Genomic DNA, 21251 nt, shown 5'->3' with positions numbered 1-21251 from the left:
CTGCCCGAGATGGCGTTGCCACTCCCGGTGCACCTTGAGGCCCTCGGCTACCTCGGCTGGTGGCCGCCGAGCTCCATCCGGGTCGGGGTTGCGCGAGGGGGGGCGCCAGCCGCGCAAGGCAGGCCGGGAGCTGCCCATATCCGGGAAGCCCTCCGCGGCTGAGACACCGACAAAATGGCGGTGCCGAACTGAGAGGCCCGTGGCGGCGGCGGCAGGCGCTGGCGGAGGGATCGAGGAGCCGCTGCCGGCATCGCGGAGGGCCGCGGCGGTCGTCGCCGCGCGGGCGGGGCTGAGCTTTGTGCGCCCACGCCCGGCCCTGGGGCGCTGCCGCCGCCGCCGCTGCCTTCTCGCCGCAGGTAGGTCCTTTGCGCTGTGGTGGCCAAGGAGGGGCGGCGGTGAGGCTGGGCAGAGGCCGCTGGCCGGGGACGAGAGGCCGAGGCGCGGCCCAAGCTCGGGTATGAGCGAGCCTGTTCCTGCACAGCAGCCCAGGGAGAGCTGGCCCCTTCTTGCGCTGCCAGGAGCGGGCGGGACCCGGCCGCGGGAGACGTTGCCGGCTTCGGTTTCCCTGCTGAGGGTTGGTGTTTCGGAAGGTGGCTTCTCGTTCGCTAGGAGTCAGCTCCTCGGGAGGGGCAGCGGGGCCCTTGCGCCGCCGCCGGGAGAGTGTTCCTCTGGCCCTGCGGTGGTGCTGGGCCCCGCCGGCCAGGACGAGGAGAATAGGGCTGGCTGTGTGGGGAGCACGGCGCCGCTGCACCAGACCGCCCTCGGGTCACGGCCTGGGGCTGCCTGGGCGGCAAAGCGCGGTGTCCCGATGCAGTGGTATGGAGCCGGGATACGCGTTGCTGTTGTATGCCCGGCGCTGCAACACTGCCGGGCCAGCTGGCTCTTGACGCGGTGCTGTGCTGTGCTGCAGGAGTCGCCTTGGTACCAGCTTGTGCCAGCGCAGCGCACACTTTCGTCCTCGGTCACTGCCCTGCTGTAGCCGTAGAGATCACTCCTGTATGCGCTAGAAATCTGCCGTGGCTACTGGGAATAACCGGGGATGTGTTTGTCCGTGAGGGGAGCTGTATCCTGTTCAGGGAGATAGCAGAATGTAAAAATGGAAACAAGCAGGGCAAACACACAGTGTTCCCAGTGTTTAGCTAGCCTCTGGTCATTTCCAGCTCAGTTTCCCCTGACTCTGTGTAGTTGTGTTCATTTGCTAATTTCAGGGTCCACTTTTCTCCTCATCTGATGGAAACTTTTAGCGTTGGAAATTCATCCTGTAGCAAATCGCTTTATGGCTCAATGACCTGCTATCTGAAGAACAGCTTCTTTTGTTGGTTTGAACCAAGCCCCTGCAGACTTGATTTTACGTCTCCCAAATTCTTTGTTGTTTCATTCCTTCCCCCCAACCCTGCAGACTTGATTTTACATCTCCCAAATTCTTTGTTGTTTCATTCCCCCCCCCCCCCCCCAGTAAAACATTGTGATTATGTATAAAATAACTTACTACAATAGTAGATGAGAGATGGAACCAAAATAGACTAATGTGCGGCATCCCATGCTTGGTTGGAAATATGAGTGTTTAAAAGTATGTTAAAAACTTCTGTAGATGAGAGATGTTACAGATCCATTACAAAGCTATGTATTATTTTCCACAGAAGAACTTGGAAGACATTAACAGTTGCATGCAACCATTCTGAGTTTTCATTCAAATGCCATTTTTTAAGTCCAGTCTTTCCTGATTGTACTGTAAAAATAAAAGTTTGGGGTATTTTTACTTGACAGTTTGACTTGTGGAGGAAATTACTTTATCCCGTATTTTGAAAAATAACTGGAAAATTATTTTTTTTTATTACTTTAGGGAAGTGGAGAGCTTCAGCAGCAGAAACAGCTGCATTAACAAACAGATCTATCACACTTAATGGTACAAAACTGCAAGGGGGAAGAGATGTCAGTTCTCTTAGATGCAGTTTCTGGTTGCTAATTAAGAGGTACAGAATTGAGATGGATTTCTTCCTGAGCAGTCAAAACTTTCTTGATTTAGAAGGTATGTGAATATCTGTAAGAGGAGGTGGCTTCTGAATTTTGAGGCTTACACACAAAGCAAGGTGAACTGTAGTAATAATTGCCATTTTGCACTTCATTTAATGGGAGCACCTATTCAGTTGGGTTTCTGAGCAATTAAGACTGTAGTTTTGTATGTACATCGAACTGCTGTTACCCATCGCTGATGCCAAAAGAAACAAACCACCAAGAAAATGTTACTGTTTTTTATCCGGGTATGTCCGTTAGCTTGATTCACTCTTTATGGCCTTACAAACGCTTATGCTGGCAATGGTAAGTGGTGGGAGACAAGTGGACTGGCCAGGTTACACTGGTAAATCCCTGCTTCTGCGAAAAAATTATGTGAAAGTGCAGCTTTATTTTCCAAGACTGCTTAGACTTGGAAATATCCCGTCATGCTGCAATTGCCAGCAGAGTAATAGCTATCAAACACTTGGAGCATCCCTGTCTTAAAGTTCACAAAGCACCTTAGAAAGAAATACAATTCTCTTAGCTTCCCATCTAAAGAAATGGGAGCACAAGCTGATTGTGCCCTCCCTCAGTGGTAGACTCTTGGTCTCCTCATTGTGGTTTAAGTGTCCTGTTTATTTAACCTTGATTTCTCTCAGGGGTGTTACATTTGCTTATCTCAGCTACCTGTGGTGTACCCATAAAATGAATATTGAAGTGCCAGATGATGTTATGGTGAAATACACAGTGCAAAACAACTGTTTTCTCCTGAATTCCAAGCCTTGGAACTTGTTGAAAGGAATAACTTGGATTTTATTTTTTTTTCTCTCATTGGTGTGTGTATGGCACAAGATCAATACCAACTGTTTTATTTAGATTGATAATGGTGAACTAGGCATCACGCCTAATACTTATTTAATTTGAGCAGGTAATCTAAATTACTAAGCCTTGTTGTCTTATGTTTTGGGATGAGTTTATGCTAGAGGTTTCACATTTCTGGAGGTAGCAGTTCTTTCGTTACTAACATAGATCCTCGCACTTGGGTATCCAACACGTGTTTTGAAGCAGGTCACTTGGAAAGAAAAGGAACATCCATAGCAAAACTAGTAAAATGGTCTAAATATAGTTACTTGGAAAAAGTGGTTTTGACCAAATATTTTCATGCGGTCTTAAATATGGCCTGTTTTGAAAGTCGACAAAATTAAATTACATTTTAATTGCTCTCATGCTGTACTTTCTGCTGAATCCAGATTTCTCAATGCTTTGAGCAAAACTTCACTGTTTATTAATAAAATTCACTTATGTCTGTTGATTTTTCCTTACTCAGTGAGCGCTGAAGAATTGTATGTTATCAGACTGCAGGAAAAAACGTAAATGTACTTTGGTAGTTATATTAATTTGAGGTTTCAAACCATCACAGGTCAAAGAAAGCACTTAAGATAGTTCCATTAGAGAAACTGTTATTTCTGAAGTGGATCTCCAAGGGGAATGGGACTAAGTGGGCTTTCCTCCCTTGTGTTTCTTTTCATAGACCTTATTTATATATTACTTCAAGCTTTCAGGCTTTATTAATTTATGGTAGCATGTGTACTTAATTTACATAATTTGCATATGTATTAAGACATAGAGTTCTTTTTCCTGTTAATTTGTTGTCTTATTCTTCCTCAATCAACTGAATCAGTTGGTTTATGACAGTGCAAATATTTTAGAAGTAAAAGCTGGATGAAGAGGATGACTTTTGTGTAGACTGTGTAGAACTTACGCACCTGTTTAATTTGAGAAACATGAGCTACATCTTTGAGATAAAAGGTGCAGACATCTGAATCATCAAAAATAATCCTTCAAAAAACTAGGAATGCAGATTTTAGCGCCGTGAGAAATAGAAACAGGAAATTAAAACAATTTCAGTATTGCTATTGTTAGACTATAGCAAATGTACAGTGTTAGTTGGGCTTTACTGTTCCTTTAGTTGCTTGTGAAGAAGAGACAGTGCTGAAATGCAACATTTTTGTATCTTGTGCTATGTTAGTAACTGGTCTTCATGGAGTAGTAGAGACTGCAAAAGTTCTATTTTGTGATACTCTAAAGAGGCGAATGCTCTGTAACTTCTTCAGTGATCCACCTTAGTTGCGCTATCCTTTGCCTCAGTACTCACACTACTGACTAGTGCACAGCACAAATGTGGACTCAGGTTCTCTGCAGACAAAGGGTTCTTTCCCTGATGAGTCAGTGCCTTCAAAGTGCAAACGCTTTTTATTTGGTTTTGGCAGAAAGTTCCCTTTCCCTTACCAAATGTCACAGCTATGCTCTCACTGAATCTGATGCTTGAGTTGTTAAACAGTTTTACAATGAAAAATTTTGATTAAATTTTCTTTGTTTTCTTTCTCCCTGCTCTCATTGTAAAATAAATTAAAAAATAACTATTGATGAAGGCTGATTCAAGAAGACTTGTGCTAAGAGACTGTGAAAACCCTAAACAGGCTTAAATGGCACATGGTACAAGAAATCATAAACTTGCATGAGATGAGCTAGGCAAGGGTTTACTTTTTACATATGTGACTGCTGCAGAATGGGTAAAATCATGGTGATTATGTACTCTCACTGCTGTACTTTGTTCTTCTCGCTTACATCTACTTGAGGAGCTTGATGTCAGGATTGTTGGAACAACTGGGTTATTAGGTCCACGTCCCAGTGAACTGGGTAGTAGAGTTGGTACCTTCAGCTACAGGAGTGTTGGTGGAGAGAATGTGGGTGATGTATAGAGACAGCACCCAGCAGAAAGGGAAGGTACACGCAGCTGTTCATACCTGCTCTTGAAAGCTCTGTCCACCACGCTTGAATTCCTCTTCCCTCTGTCCGTGTCCTTTGCAATTCAGGACCATTTGGACTTCAGATACCTAAACTACGTTTTATTAATATACTGTTTGAAACCTGTCATGGTTTAACGGTAAAGGCAGTGCTGCATGTGAACATTTCCCTGCCACCAGTGCTACATTGCGAACTTTCTCACTGCTGTATGTGTAATAGGGTTGTTTTGTTTTGTTAACAGGATAGCAGTTTGGGTTGTGATGAACTCCAGCGCTACAGGAACCATGGTATTACAGTGAAGAGCCGCTGCTTTCCCCAGTTCTAAAACTACCAGCCACCCTTCCTTGAATTTTGCAAGTGCAAGTCCTTGGTGGAGGCTGCATATATACATGTTTTCATGAAGAGAAGTGAGAAGCCAGAAGGTTATAGACAGATGAGGCCTAAGACTTTTCCTGCCAGTAACTATACTGGCAGCAGCCAGCAGATGCTACAGGAAATACGAGAGAGCCTCAGGAATTTACCTAAACCCTCAGATGCTGCTAAAGCTGATCATAGCATGGGTAAAATGTTATCTGAAGATCCGAGACATGGCAGAAATCCCCCCAAATTTGTAACATATCATAAAGTTTTGCAGGAGATCAGAAACTCACTTCTGCCTTTTGCAAATGAAACAACCTCAGCTGTCAAAGGAACATCAGAGGTTAATCGACAAATGCTGCAAGACTTACAAGCTGCTGGCTTTGATGAGGTGAAATGTTTTATTTTCAAGATTTGGTGTGCTGCTAACTGTAAACCGTTAGTTCAGGTTGGAGGGGGTGTTGATCATGGAATGTTTGCACAGCATATGATAAGCAAAATGGGGTCTTCAAAACCTGGTAGGTTTCTAATTAGGACGTGTAACTAGCAGTAGTAGGGGATGAAGCAGAGGAACAGAAGGGCCTGGCTTTTTTTTTCTTTTAAGCATCTTGTGCAGTTCTTAATGTCTTAGGAGTCGGTTGTCTTAATTACTTACATAATTTTAGACAGAGAGAACTGGGCTATCTAGAATGGATTTAGCCTCTGATACTGAATGGGATTTTGGATTATGCTCAGTTAAAATATGTTGATAACACATGGCCATTCTGAATTGAAAGGCAGTACCATATATTTCAAAAATCAATTTTAATGAGATTTTTACATCTGTGACTAGCAAAAATTCAAACTTTGTGGAGAAAGAAATTTTGCTATCCTTCCTTTATGCAATTTGTCCAACGAAGGTAACATAACAAGGTACCTGACAAAGCTAGTTGTCTGGTGTCTTCTCCGTGGTATATTGTCAAGACAAAAATTCTCTTGAAAGTCTTGGGCATAAGTAATTATTCTGCTGTTATTTTTATTATAATAACAGGGAACTAAATAATTGTTCAATTTAGTTATTTAAATTATTGACTAAAATGATTTCTGTTCATTTTAATAAGTAAAAGGAGTCTGGAAAATGGTTTCCAGGAGTAAAAAATGAATACACTTGTAACTCCTGTGATTTTACTGGGACTTACGCCTCAAAGTAAATAACACCTACTTTCATGCCTTCTCTGTAAAACCTGAGTACAAAAGCAGGTTTATAAAAACAGCTAGCAAAGCATTCATCTTTCCAAAGGATGAAGGCACAGTACCACAGCAGGGATTGCTTTTACAGAAATGCACTGCTTGCAGTAGTGACCTCTCGCAAGTTCTGCTGGCTATGATGCTATAGTATTTATAGAGGGATCCACCTCCTACCAAGAGTGACCTCCAAAACTATCAACTGGCATTTCCTCAAAAATGTCCTAGTGTCAGGTGCTGATAATGGTTTTTCATGTTTCTTTTGCTTTCTCAGATACACAGTGCCAGCTGTGTTTTAGTAAGAATAGACGGATTTTTTAAATGATAAAGTATTTCAGAGTAATTTGCTCCTCAGTGCTTTGTGCTGAGGTTGTTTTCTTTTATTCTTTCCTTTTCTTAAGTAGATCAGTTCTCAGATCCATTTTTACAGATAGAACCTTCAGTCAGCTTCGCAAGCTAAAGAATGGCATGTGGCTGGCTAATAAACTAGAAAGGTGTCTTGGTGTTTTTTGTTTGATCTTTTGTATCTTGAAGCCTTTTGCTTTGTTCTTGGTTACAACTGCAAATCTCCAGGACACTTGTGATTCTGTGGACCATGTTTTAGGCACAGTGCCAGTGTAAGCTGTCTCTGCCATGTGTTAACACAGAGTAGTGTTGCCACAATAGTCCATATGGCACTGGCCTGTGTACACTACCAGAACGGATAGAGCTGAAGTAGGAAAGCATTTTTCTTGGTGGGGGGGATTTGAGAAAGCAAGTAGGGATGAAATGGGAGTGAAATGGGAATGTATTTTGAGCGGGGATTGTTTAATGGACTGGGCTGTCCTGCCTAGTTCTGAGCAGCTGGTCTGGGCTGTGTCTGACTTCCACTGGGCATGTTTTGTGATTCAGCAGCTCATACATAGAACTTCTTAATTTTGTGATGTCAGGTGCATTACTGGCTTTCTGTAGAGACTGACCTCCCCAGCATGTCTGTAGTGGAGGCCATGTGTAACTGATAGGTACCATGTCCATTTTTTAATTTATTTTGATTTGGACCTGTTTGTATTAGCAGTGTTTCCTCATTTCAGCTTTTAATGAGATTTCATCAAGGTGTTGAAAATGGATTTAAAGTAAAAATGCAATTTGTCTCTTTGCTATTATTGTGGAGTCACTGCTTGGTGACTCAGTCACCACTTAAAGTTTTGAAACATAATTTATTTTGTACCTTTTTTTTTTTTCCTAAATATATGGAATATCACAAATGTTCTGGTTATTACCCACCACCCCTCAAGTAGTAGGAAGTATTCAGTGTTAAAGCTGAACAGATAGATAGATACTTGTCAGGATCAGGTATGTACATATAGTGTGTCTATAGATAGTTATATATGTGTGTGTATATGTATAGTAATTATGTGAGAATGCAGTTCATTGGGTTTGGGTTTTTTTTTTGTGGTGTTTTGTTGTTTGTTTGGTTTTTTGTTTGTGTTTTGTTTCTAAAACCATCCTAAATAGCTTAAAGGAAATCTTTCTCACTTAGATTCAGGTTCAGTCCTCATATGTTCTGTGTAAGGTTAAAGACATTGAATATTTCATGTCACATAGGCGACCATGTGTTTTGTTCCTCAGCTGGAGAGGAGGGAGATTCTTTGGCTCTTAATCATGTTTTCTGGTTAGTGGAGAAGGAGCTAAATTTAATCTCTTCAAATAATGCTGGTTCTGTACTTTGAAATTCTCTCTGTTTTTACAGCTTGGTGATGTGAACTTGTAGATTTAGGTTTCTATATTGTAGAATTACTTAGCTTAAAAAAACAGTAAATTTGGGGTTGAAATAATTAAGAAGAGAATTCAAGTCAATAGGTAGGAATGAATGATGGGTCCCATAAAAGTATGTTCAAATTGGAAATTAAATACTCTGAGCACCTTAAGCTTCTCTTTGCACAATGATCAAATAGCATACTGGTGCTGAAAATGTACTACTTTGCAATGGATCAGTCTTGCCTGCAATAGTTATAGTCATAACTATGTCGTGAAGGAGCTATAAGATCAAAAGTTGTACTTGCTTTTTCAGCAGTGTCATCTGGTCTGTTAAGATTGTGACAACCTTAATACTTTTTGTTTGTTTGTTTTAATGTTAAAATCCTTCTTTAAGTTTCTGCTTTGTTCATTGAACTACTTGTTTCTGAGGACTGTATGTAATTTTGTGGTTTTGTAGTGTTAAAAATGTTCACAGGCATAGTGAAAGTGTAAATGTGGGTTTGAATGTGAAATCAATACTGATTGAGCCCGCTTTGATGTCCCGCTGATTTTAGTAGGAGGTGAATGCTGTCATATGTAGGTAACCTGTTAAATGGAGGGTGAGCTGAAATGGTTGCTTCCATATGACAAAGTACATCCATAAGAAGTCACTAAGGACAGCGTACTTAATTGCTGTGGATTTGTTTCATACTTGAGTCAGTTGCACGAATCCTGTTCAATATAAGTGGGAGAGCGGTGCCTCTTCTGACAATCTCTGGAATTCTGCTGCATGACCTTGATCTCATTCAAGCCAGTGGAAAAACCACTGGCACATAATACATTTTCCCTTGACAGAGGTGGGATTGGCCATCAGATCAAAACTTGCGTTTGGAGCTTTGAGAGTACACAACCACAAAAATAACAGAATTTCTGCCAATGATGCTGTCTTCATCGGGAAAAATTCTTAGGGAGAAACTAACAGATATTTGTTGACAGAAGTCATGCTGAGTTGAAGGAAGATGAGCAAAACCCAGTGTTCTGAATTCCACGTTAGGGTGTCTTTCATAGCATAGCTTAGGTTGGAAAGGACCTCTGGTCATCATGTGACTAGTTGATACCTGGGTAGTGTGTATGGGTAATAAATGCTGATATAAGCAAGCTGTACGAATGACAAGGTGGCAGGATTTACATCACACTACAGCACTTCAACAAGTTAACTTTTTTCCCTGAAGATCCAGACTATGTTAGTGCTTTGGAGGATCTGTTTTGGAGAAAACATTTTAAAAGTATTTTTAAATTGATTGAGAGAAATCAGTTATGTACTTGATAAAATTACTGGAGGATATTTGGCAGAATAACCACGATTTTTGGTATTTTTGCCATTTTCTTGTAAATTATTTTTTGCATATAATTTTGCCTTTAGGATATGGTTATACAAGCTCTTAGACAAACTAACAACCGTAGTATAGAAGCTGCCATCGAATTTATAAGTAAAATGAGCTACCAGGATCCTCGTCGGGAGCAGATGGTTGCAGCAGCAGCAAGGCCTGTGAATGCAGGGATGAAACCACCAGGTAGGTGTATCCGTAGTAACTCAGTGTATTCATATAGGTAAAATGTATAAAACATCAAATTCCTCCCTCATATGCTCACAGTGGAACAGGGGAGATTTAAGATACAGTTCTTTTGCTTTTAGAAATAGAATGTCAAATATATAGTATAATTCTCCTGAAAGACAGGTATGTTTGACATAAGTTTCTTAAACAATTCTTTTTATAACTAAGTGGGTTTAGTACTGAATGGAAGTATTTCGTATCAGGAGTGGCATTCAGATCTCAGTCATTTTTGTCCCTCACTGGTATAATGCCCATATTTTCTTCTCAGTGTCAGATGCCATTTAGAAGTCAGTGGTGAGCACTGAATTCTTGTTTTAATTTTTTGTCTCTTTTCACACACACTGCCATGAAGCAGCACTGTGTATGTGTATTTTTGTGTCTATATATGTGCTTATATATTGTATGGGTACAGTTTTGTGTTATAGGATGTCCTGTTTCAAAATCCCCCCTTCTGCTTAATTTTCTGTTTGGTTCCAGATTTTGTTTGTATGGTTTTAAGGCAGACTTCATATTTTTATAGATGTTAGTTAGGGGACAGACTATAGCTATAGTAGCAACAGAGTCAAAATGTTACCACTTGCTATTACTGCTCTCTTAACGCATGCGAGCACGTTTTTAATACATCTTGATGCTTTTCTTTTTTTAACAGGCTTTAGCAGCATACACCTAAATAACTTTCAAATGCAGCAGAAATACTGAACTTCATTCAAATAAAAGTTGAGTGCTGAGCTGCCAGCACTGTAAAGTTACATTTTAAGTTGCCCGTATAGGTATGAGGAAGAATTGGTATCAAGAGTAGCCAAGTACAGCATTATTTTTATTTAGACTGTGAAGCAGACTTAGTTGGTGCTTACGTGAAGCTTCTAGCTAAATGCCACCATTTAGCCATGAATTTCATTGTTACTTGCAAAGATAGTTATTAACACGTTCTTTAACTGAGGGCACAGTGGCTTTGAGCAGTTACACTACTATATGTGTTTACAAGTGCCTCAGTAATAATGTAAAAAGCACAATAAGTCTGCATGCACTATCAGTTCCTTGTGTATTATTTTGTTTGTATGATGCAAAATAACACCTATGAAGTAAATATATTGTAGAGTTAACGTTTGTTTTCATGCAGTTTGAATTCTTGCCTTTCTACAACACTTTTACTCATAAAACCGTAACTTTTAAAGTATCAGATTTCACATGCAAGGAATAAAAGAAGTTTGGATGAACTGTATGAATACAAGAGTGTAAGCAGGCTTTCTGATTGGACAACATTCAGTTCAATTTTAGTTTAAAAATACTTAAATGTTTTGTAAGTGTTAAACTGGAAGGAATAGCGACGTGACTAAACGTATCTTTTTCCATGCTACTGCTTTATTTCATTAGTACTGCGCATCTCTTGAGAATTACTTGTATGCATGATTAGTGTGCCTGATAAGACAGGCATACATAGTGTGCTGATATGTAGGCATACATAATGTGCCTAATAATTGTGCACATTCCCATCTTTTTTCAATTAAAAATTGAGCGCATCTGCAGTTGAGGCAAAATGCATCTTCAAAAATGTAATATCAAAAAACTCTGATACTAGAGTTTTATTGCATTCTTTGCTCTTACACTGTGTACTGAACATACAACCATAGCTTGTGTACTGCTAGATAGAGATAATTTTTTCGTGTGAAGTACAGTGGATTATGTTGTCGGAGTATTCCCATCCTATTTCTGCAGTAATTAATGCAAAAGAATAAAATATCCAAAGCGTTAAATGGAAATTACTTCTAGTAATATAAATGTGTCTTATTTTTGTTAAAGGAGGGACTGTTCAGCAATCTGTTAACCGCAAGCAGAGCTGGAAGGGTTCTAAGGAGTCCTTGGTTCCTCAGCGGCACGGGCCTTCCCTGGGAGATGGTGTAGCTTATCGCTCAGAAAGCCCCAGCTCTCAGCCTGATGTGGGAAGGCCGCTATCCGGATCTGGCATTGCAGCATTTGCTCAGGCTCATCCTGGCAATGGACAGAGAGTGAACCCCCCGCCTCTACCACAGATAAGGAGTGTCACTCCTCCTCCTCCACCTCCTCGAGGACACACACCCCCTCCAAGGGGAACGACTCCTCCACCTCCTTCCTGGGAACCAAACTCTCAAACAAAGCGTTACTCTGGAAACATGGAGTATGTGATCTCCCGTATTTCTCCAGTTCCACCAGGAGCATGGCAGGATGGTTACCCCCCTCCACCTATGAATCCTCCACCCATAAATTCTTCCACACAGGGTCAGAGAGGCATGAGTGCTGTCCCCATTGGCAGGCAACCAATAATCATGCAGAGTTCTGCCAACAGCAAATTCAGTTTTCCCTCAGGAAGAGCTGGAATGCAAAATGGCAATTGTCAGGCAGAGTTCATAGTTCACCAGAATATGGTGTCTGGGAACTCTGTGAGTCGCCAGCCACCCCCATACCCCATGAATCCAACCAACAGGCAAAGTCCCACAGCACTACAGATGCAGGCAGGGGGATCTGCTCCTCCTTCAGCATATACCAATGGGAATCTTCCTCAGGCAATGATGGTGTCAAACAGAAATAGTCACAACTTGGAACTTTACAATACAACTGTAGCTGGCATACCTGCGTCTTGGTCACAGCCTCCCCCTGTGCAGCCACAGTCATCGCCTGGCAATGGGCATGACATGCCTGCATGGCAACCCAATGTTCCTGTACGGTCGAATTCTTTCAACAACCATCATAGCAATAGGCAGAGTCACTCCAGCAACTCTCAGCCTTCAGCTACAACAGTAACAGCTATAACACCAGCTCCCATTCAGCCACCAGTAAAAAGTATGCGCGTGTTAAAACCTGAGCTACAGACTGCCCTAGCGCCCAGTCATCCTTCCTGGATGCCACAGCCAGTGCAATCTGTTCAGACCATTCCCTTCTCTGAGAGTCCCTCTACAAACATGGCAGTTATGGCCCCTGTTGGAGAGGCTCCAAATTACCAGGGTCCCCCACCACCTTACCCAAAACACTTGTTACACCAGAATCCCTCTGTCAATCTCTATGAGACAGGACCCAAGCTCAACAAGGAGGAGCCACCTATTTTATCCAAGGAGGATGAGAATGAAAAGAATTATGAATGTGTTGATTCAACAGATAAAGAAAAGAAACAAATTACAACATCACCTGTTCCTGTTAGGAAAAACAAGAAAGATGAAGAAAGAAGAGAGTCCCGCATTCAAAGCTATTCCCCTCAGGCCTTTAAATTCTTCATGGAGCAGCATGTGGAGAATATACTGAAGTCGCATCAACAGCGTTTGCATCGGAAAAAACAACTAGAGAATGAAATGATGCGGGTAAACTCTTCATTCTTTTTAAACCTCTGACTAGAACTGTTCCTGTATTACCTTGAAGAAGTATATCTTAAGTTTAGGATGCTTAAATAGTGGAGATAAATAGGTCATTGTGGTATATCATGCTATAAAAATCTTTTCTTAGTGTGTTGGGTTTTTTTTTTTTAAGGACAAACTGCAGGTACAAGCAAAGCAGGGACAAGTCATAGGCTAGTTAATGCATTTATGTAGTCACGCAACCAGTGATACCTTTTATGTTCTGCAGTTTGTTTCCAGTAATGACAAGGGGGGGGTTAAGCTTAAATTAAAAAAAAAATAAAATCTGTATTTAAAAGTTAGATTTTTAGAATGAAAGAGACATGGTACCTTTTGCCTCCAGCTCTGGACTGTAAGAGGATCTCTTTAAATGATGGGTAATTGAATGGGATAAGAAAACCCAGACATCAATAAAAACATGTAAAATCAGCTTCTTTGTCCCAGTATGAAGTCTCAGTAGTCTATTTCTGGGATTTCAGTGTTCTACTAAACCAAATCCAAAGGGTAAAAGGTGGAGCTGATATATACATGTCATTTCAGAAGAGGAAATAGTGAGAAGTAGTGCAGTTAAGATTTGCAGAAATGGAAGTTCGAGATGTGTTACTTATGTCTATTTCTTAACAATTGTAGCTGAAAATTTGGCACGTATGAGGTACCTTTAATTTATTCTATAAAAGAATGCATTTGGCTTATGCCACTTTTAAGTGCTGTTTTAAATCTGTGTTCTCTTTTTGAAAATTTTTACTGTAAATTGTGATATTTTTTAAGTGTTTGCTTAATCACCAATATGTAAATGTTAGCAAGATTTCTTCCTGGAACTCTTTCTAGATCTTTATTCTTAGTCTTCTCTCTTTCCTTTTCACTTCCACTAACAGCTGATTTAAACTGTTAAGGTGTGGGAAGCTTTCCTGAACTCTGTAGCCTCCATCCCTGTGTAGACAAGTAAGATTCTGGAGCAACAGTCTTTATTAAGAATAGCATGATCCCTTTTTAGAGGGCTTTGCATGCAATCCTGCATCAAAATTAAGCATGAATTTATTTTGACTATTTTCTAGTATTTAAATGTAAGATTATAATTAATGTTGATTTGCAAACTTCACTTTCCCTTTTTACTGTCTTGTGTTCTATAGTATCTCAAGCATAAGTATTACTTATATAAAAGCATTCATACAGCTTTCCTTGATATTTTTGTTGTGCATTTAAAGCACCCTAGTAAATGCCTTATAAAATGCAGGTTTTGATATTTGTACTAGATTTACAGCTGGAATGTTTAATTACAGGCTGAAGGGTGGAAAATGGGGTATTATGCTGCAGCAGACCTCTCCTGTTTGACCAGAGTATAGGAGAGGAATCCCACAACAGCGGGATCCTGCTAGAAAAATACCTGCCCATGCAGGATGCTGTATTTCTAGCATATGTGATATTTTTCTATATCAGGTTCCCTAAAGAATAGAATGGAGCTATCTCAAGAATATTTATCCGCATTTAGATGTGTGAGTTTGGACAAGAATTATGCTAGGTGTCTTTGCTGCAAAAAGAAACTAAACTACTGATTTAAGATACAGCAAGATGAGAAGGGAGAAGAACAAGACTTAATTGTGTTATGATACAGACCAATTCAGAAAGTTCTTGTGTCTGGCATTGACTAGAAATAATGGGACATGTATGTGCATGAGCATTTGTGAGGTGACAAATTTGGTTAATTCTTGGTAAATGCTCTAGTTTAGGAGAGTTGCAGGGGAAAATCAGCAATGCAGAGGGATCAGTTTGTGATTGATACTTGTTCTAGTGGATGGCATAGGAAAAAGTGCAGATGCCTGGTTCTAACTATCCTAACTGCTGTCTGTCTGATGCTGACAAAAAAATTTGTCTGAAATTTGAAACATTCTTCCCCATTTAAATCTTACTGTACTGATACTCCTTGTGAAGTTTGCTTGGGTAGACAAGTATTTTGTATGCATTTTTCCTAATTGCATCTCCTTTGGATCCTTTTTTGTTATGATGCCTGTAAGAAATTTACTGTTTCTAACACCATTTTCTTTAATACATGATATACAGTATTCCTAAAAGCATTTTTAAGACACTGAATGATATCTAGTTGATCTTTTACCTTGCTGTTTTTTTCAGTCATATCTATTATATTTTGCTTCAAATTATGTTCTAAGTTAGGCAAAGTATAAGTCATCTACTAACATGAGGTTAGACAAACCAAGACTAGTGGTTACCTAATCCTGGTGACAGTCCTGGGTACTGTTATGCAGACAGTATCTTAAACAGTTGAAGCTTTAAGGAGATGGAAGCAGCAAGATTTGGTATTAAGAGTCGGTAAGATGTGACAATAAGAAATTGAAAACTTCACAGTTGTGATGTTTGCAGGGGTTAAGTTTGGCTATGTTCAGTTTTATGATTAGAATGTCCAGGAAAAAATAAGGGAATATACTCTAGGTTGAACTTGGAAATCATTGCTGTAGGATGGTGGTTTCAAGCCAAGTTGGCAGATAGAGATGCTATGAAAAAGGGAGCATATAAGATTTTAAAAATGCTGACAGAAAACAAAAGGAAGAATGAGCATCAGGCTGTGTGGGGGTAGCATCACAGAGAAAAGAATATAAAAACTGAAGAAAGAGTCTGTTCATATGGAAACCAAAAAGAAGAGAGAATCGGATTCCAGGGCCTGAAATGTGCCAAGAAAAATAGTACTGGAGTCGAATAGCACTTTAAAGGAATTGAAACCACCAAAAATACAGTAGAAAGAAGCCAGGCTGGAATACTAGGAGAATGCTTAGTGTGGTTCTTGTAGATAAGGGTTTTCATGCTGTAGGTTATGAGTTATGTATGGCCTGTGAGTTTTTCAGATGTCAGCATGTCAGTGGTATTGGTCAGAACACCAGGGATGTTTATTCCAGATAGGGGTATATACACAGATAGGAACCAAGGACAGATACCATGGAGAGGAGTGAGATGCTTCAGAGAAACTGCTCTGCCCATCTAGTTGGTATGCAGAGTGGAGACAGGTAAAGACTGTGACTGAAGTCTTGTTAGAAAGAGGTGGGTTATGCGATAAGAGGAAAGGTCTAGGCTTGTGGCTGAGACACATGCTTGGTGTGGGCAGGCAGTAGGAAATGTTGCCAGGTAGATCTGGTTGGTATAGCTACACAGGGAAGCATGAGAGGGAGAGAGCTGCACGCTTCCTCTTGCAACTTAAGTTCCACTGACAGCAGAAGTTTAGTGACTTCTGCTCTAGCTAGAGTGGAAGCCTTTCCCACAGCAGCTCCCGAAGTAGCCCTCAGCAACTTGCTGCTTCTGGGCTTATCTTGGCTTCCTTTAGCTCTGCAAAGAGAATCAGGGAGGCAGCTGATGCACACTGTTACTCAGATAAGTATTACTTGCAGCAGTTTTTATCAGTAGTTTGTAAATTACCCTTTCTCACCTTGAGAGCATATTCCTTTCTCAAGAACCTTCTGGTGCATGGCACCTCATGCATTTTGGTGTGAAAGCGATCCTTTTTTTTGTTTGTTTGTTTGTTTTTTTCATCACTCCAACATGTTTTCACAGAATCTTAATGTGTACATTAAACCAGAACAAAACCCTTTAAGTATTATTTTCCATGCTGTATATAAGTATTTGGTTTGGTCTGCCTAAGCCTTGTAAATATAAGAGCACCAAGAATTAAGAGTACCATTCACTCTTCAGATTTTATTCTGTTTGCTGCACAGGTTGGGTTGTCACCTGAAGCCCGAGATCAAATGAGGAAAATGTTGTGCCAAAAAGAGTCTAATTATATTCGACTAAGAAGAGCTAAAATGGACAAGTCGATGTTTGTAAAAATTAAAACCCTGGGAGTTGGTGCATTTGGAGAAGTTTGCTTAGCAAGAAAAGTGGATACTAATGCGTTGTATGCAACCAAAACACTGAGGAAAAAAGACGTCTTGCTTAGAAATCAAGTTGCTCATGTGAAAGCTGAGCGGGATATCCTTGCAGAAGCTGATAATGAATGGGTGGTTCGCCTGTACTATTCATTCCAAGATAAAGACAATTTGTACTTTGTAATGGACTACATTCCAGGAGGTGATATGATGAGTCTTCTCATTAGAATGGGTGTATTTCCAGAAAATCTGGCACGGTTCTACACAGCAGAACTGACCTGTGCAGTTGAAAGTGTTCATAAAATGGGCTTCATCCACAGAGATATTAAACCTGATAATATTTTGATAGACCGTGATGGTCATATTAAATTGACTGACTTTGGGCTCTGTACAGGTTTTCGATGGACCCACGATTCAAAATACTACCAGAGTGGTAAGAGAAATATAAAAGGCTTCTTTGTTCCTTTGTTGAGGTGTCATTCTTTGCAAGGAATTAAATAATAAATGAGTAGAAAGAAGACTGTGCTGTTTAATTTCTGAATAATAGTGCATGTAACAATATATCTGCACACCACTCAGATTGGAGAAAGCAATGTTTAGGATGGGAGAGTTTGTAAGTGTGAGCATTGATTCCTTAAGGAAGAAGGAATGCTGTTGTAAACTTGTCCTGTTAGTGGTTTCTGAAACTTGGAAAGAGAAGATTCCACTATTAGCAAGATAATTACATAGACAACAGTCTGTACTCTTGAAACAACATTTACATTATTACTATTACTATTACATTTAAAACTATCTTAAAGATAGGTTTTAAAAAAACAAACTTGCCCCAAGTTCTGAGTGTCTCATGAACTTTTAGTGTAACCCACTGATTTCTGAGAAATGTTTAAGTAGACTTATAGAAATCCTACTTGATTACTTAAAACATCAATTAAAAGAAAGAGCAAAAAAACCTCACAGTTCTAGGAGTGTTAAATACAAATTTTGTAATAAGCTATTTTTAATTTCCAAAAATGAAACCATATCGTCAAAAACATCAAATTACTTTTGACTTGTTTTTATCAAAATACCATGTATCTTAGGCCACACTTACACAGTCTCTGGAGAGTAGTTAAAGATTTAAAATCAGATTTTATTTTTTGATGCTGTAAATATTGGGGGGTTCTGTTTACATAAGAACAAGAACAATATACATTCTGTACCCCCAATGTGATTATGTTAAGGAAAAACTAAGAAAAGATTAAACTTGACACTTTCTCAGAGTTATGTAAAAAAATAACTGAAAAAAAACCACTGTTCTCAAAAGCTGGTAGTTTATATCATAAGCAAAAAGACAAAATATTGCTGTTGATGACCATTTCAGCTCTCAGATTGATCATTGAAATTGAAGCTGATTTTGTCTTGTAACAAGATATGTTAATAGATCAAGAAAACTTCATACTAGTTAAGAACTAATCTTCGTCAATTTTGGCATCTTTCTCACTTGATTGTAGGTGATCATGCACGTCAAGACAGTATGGATTTCAGCAGTGAATGGGGTGACCCAGCAAACTGCAGATGTGGAGATCGGCTGAAGCCACTTGAACGCAGGGCTGCACGTCAGCATCAGCGCTGTCTGGCCCATTCCCTTGTTGGCACACCCAATTATATTGCGCCAGAAGTGTTGTTGCGAACAGGTAATGCATTTCTGTATGGTAATCTCACTGCAAAGTGACTGATTTTCAGGTAGCTTGCTTCACCTTCCTGACAGCACCCCTTTTGCCAAGTATATAATATTTTGACAAAACGTAAATGGTTGTTAATATGGAAATCTTAAGTATTGAATAGAATTCTGTTGTGAACCCTTTTTATTCTTAGAAATACAAGATTAAAATTATACTACAGCTTTGACTACCTTGTTTTGACCTCATTTCAGGTTACACACAGCTGTGTGACTGGTGGAGTGTTGGAGTAATTCTCTTTGAAATGCTAGTGGGGCAGCCTCCATTCCTGGCACAAACACCACTGGAAACACAAATGAAGGTATTCTAAAAGCCTGGTATTAATAGTCTGAAAAGTAGGCTTTCTAATTTGTAGTGGGATGAAGTGTTTTTTAGAGTGCTGATCTATCCAAGCATGCTATAAAATAACATGATTTTAAACTTCACATTACTATGGTGGTGCACTTAATTTGTAAAAGGACTTCAAGGATCACGTTCATGTCTTTTATCTGGCCACAAGTAAACATGCCAGCTAAAAATAACATTTCAGATCTTGGCCATTCCCTCTCACTTGTTGAACCTGTTGCAGTTATTTCCACTTTTTTCTCCTCTTCCAGCATCTGAGTGTTCTTTTCCCACCACTTGTCTTCCATGCCTGCTTACCTGCAGATCTCCTTTGTATTGTGATGTATCTGCAGGTGCTCAGCATGCAGATGTGGAGGAGCAGCCGGTAACTGTGGCTGCTCAGGGTTATGGGCAGCTCGGAGCCATTGGTTCCTTCCTTCCTGAGCCCCAGCTGCTTCGGAGAAACCACCAGGGCAGTCTTCTGCAGGTGCCATTTTTGCAAAAGTGCATTCAGCTTGCAAGATAGTATTTGGCTCAGCTGTACTGCAGATTGGATTTTATTACTTTAAGTCTGTTAATCTTTCCAGTGCATCAAATAAATCATCATTCATTTGCCTCACCTTCTTTTTAAGATTGTAAGCCATATGCCTGATACCGGGTTCCAGATGCTGGGTTTCATTGTACTTTTGTTGGTTTATAGTAGGGCTATTCCCTACTATGCCAGACTCTAGATTTGGAATGTGAATAAACTTTACCTGCATTTTGCCAGATTTCCAGGCAAAATACTTGCTGGGTTTCTGAAGGCGTAGCTTCACGTTTTCCCCTCTCTCTTGTGAAAACACACATATTGAATGATGCTTTGTGGCTGTTTGAAGTATTTTTATTTTGTTGTTTTAATTTTCACTGTTTTTTCCTTCTTGTGAAATCATATATAGAGTAACACCTCTTTTTGCTTTAAAGGTTATCAACTGGCAAACTGCACTTCATATTCCGCCTCAAGCTAAATTGACTCCAGAGGCCTCCGATCTTATTATTAAGCTCTGCCGAGGGCCAGAAGATCGTTTAGGCAAAAATGGTGCAGATGAAATAAAAGCTCATCCATTTTTTAAAACAATTGATTTTTCAAGTGATCTACGGCGGCAGTCTGCTTTCTACATTCCCAAAATTGCTCATCCTACAGACACATCCAACTTCGATCCAGTTGATCCAGATAAATTGTGGAGTGATGATGATAAGGAAGGGAACAGAAATGATACACTCAATGGATGGTACAAAAATGGCAAACATCCTGAACATGCTTTCTATGAGTTCACCTTCCGAAGGTTTTTTGATGACAATGGCTACCCATACAACAATCCAAAGCCCATTGAGTATGAGTATGGTAGTTCCCAAAACTCAGAACAGCAGTCAGATGATGATGATGATGACGAACAGGCAGGTAGAGGAGTTCAGAACCGTGACCTGGTTTATGTTTAGTAGAGGAATAAAGATTAAAAAATAAATAAACTTATTTTGCAGCTGAAGTTTTTGAGAAGTCTCTTAAGAGAATTGAGAAAAGATTGCTACAGTAAATACATGCATGCTTTTTATTTTTTAAACACTAAGGAAATTGTGTCTTCTCTTTCCCTCTCTGTACAGTTTGTTTCCCCAGAATACAGGGAAATCCGTCTCAAGTATTAATTTATTCCAGCATTATTAATTGTTTAATTTAGAAAAGAGAGATTTGATGTTAGGTAAAAAAAAAAAAAAAACAACAAAAAAACTTGAATTTTCTTAATTTTCTTACTGGTTCTCTGTACTCTAAGTACTCAAAATAGGAAATAGTGATCAAGGGGTTTTGTTTTTTTTTTTTTCCTGAAGATGATGCCTGTTATGTATTTGTACATATGCTGAATAATTTTAGAAAACAAAATCTCTGCTTCAGAACTTTTAATGAGTCTTTCCTTGCATTGACCAAATATAAAACCTACTTTATGCTTAATAGAGCTTTCTGATACATTTCTGAAGAGAAAAAAGCTGCTGTACCCTCACTTCTCACTGCAGTTAGCTTGATAATTTACAGTACTGGAGAAACTGAGCTGTCTATCTGGTAAAATGTTTCCAGCTGCTGGGGTAGTGGTATGGTTCTCAGCTTTGGAACAAGAAAGTATCAATCTTTGCTATAGTGTGCTTGTAAAGTGATAAAGAATTAGAACTAGTATTTTATTAAATAGTAATTGAATTTAACATTAGTAATGCTGTAGCATGTGCCTGGTACTCCTAAAG

The 21251-nt window shown here is 39.8% G+C and overlaps 1 protein-coding gene across 2 annotated transcripts; it reads left to right on the top strand.

Moving 5' to 3' along the window:
* Nucleotides 1-96: 96 nt before the first annotated feature.
* On the top strand, nucleotides 97-20509 carry LATS1 (large tumor suppressor kinase 1). Of its 2 annotated transcripts, XM_062641749.1 has the most exons (8): nucleotides 122-356; nucleotides 5045-5551; nucleotides 9524-9674; nucleotides 11517-13045; nucleotides 16795-17377; nucleotides 18435-18617; nucleotides 18857-18963; nucleotides 19947-20509. In XM_062641749.1, exons 2-8 carry the CDS (start codon nucleotides 5201-5203, stop codon nucleotides 20460-20462), a joined length of 3420 nt encoding a protein of 1139 aa, XP_062497733.1. In that variant the 5' UTR covers nucleotides 122-356; nucleotides 5045-5200; the 3' UTR covers nucleotides 20463-20509. The 2 variants fall into 2 exon arrangements, 1 of the variants encoding a protein (XP_062497733.1); XR_009969069.1 differs by lacking the exons at nucleotides 18435-18617; nucleotides 18857-18963; nucleotides 19947-20509 and adding an exon at nucleotides 13954-14020 and having other exon boundaries at nucleotides 97-356; nucleotides 16795-16867.
* Nucleotides 20510-21251: the final 742 nt, after the last annotated feature.

This window comes from Pezoporus occidentalis, unplaced genomic scaffold, assembly GCF_034315485.1.
Source record: "Pezoporus occidentalis ecotype Australia unplaced genomic scaffold, CSIRO_AGI_Poc_V1 ctg7, whole genome shotgun sequence".
In the NCBI taxonomy this organism is placed as follows: Eukaryota; Metazoa; Chordata; class Aves; order Psittaciformes; family Psittacidae; genus Pezoporus; species Pezoporus occidentalis.
Note: the sequence above shows the minus strand (reverse complement) of the source record. Positions and strands in the feature narration are given on the sequence as shown.

Bases quoted from the DNA above. Each gene is read 5' to 3' on its own strand.
- LATS1 (XM_062641749.1), top strand. From the start codon at position 5,201: ATGAAGAGAAGTGAGAAGCCAGAAGGTTATAGACAGATGAGGCCTAAG. The intron at 9,675-11,516 runs GTAGGTGTATCC...TTTTTGTTAAAG, and splicing joins TGCAGGGATGAAACCACCAG to GAGGGACTGTTCAGCAATCT. The intron at 18,618-18,856 runs GTAATGCATTTC...ACCTCATTTCAG, and splicing joins AGAAGTGTTGTTGCGAACAG to GTTACACACAGCTGTGTGAC.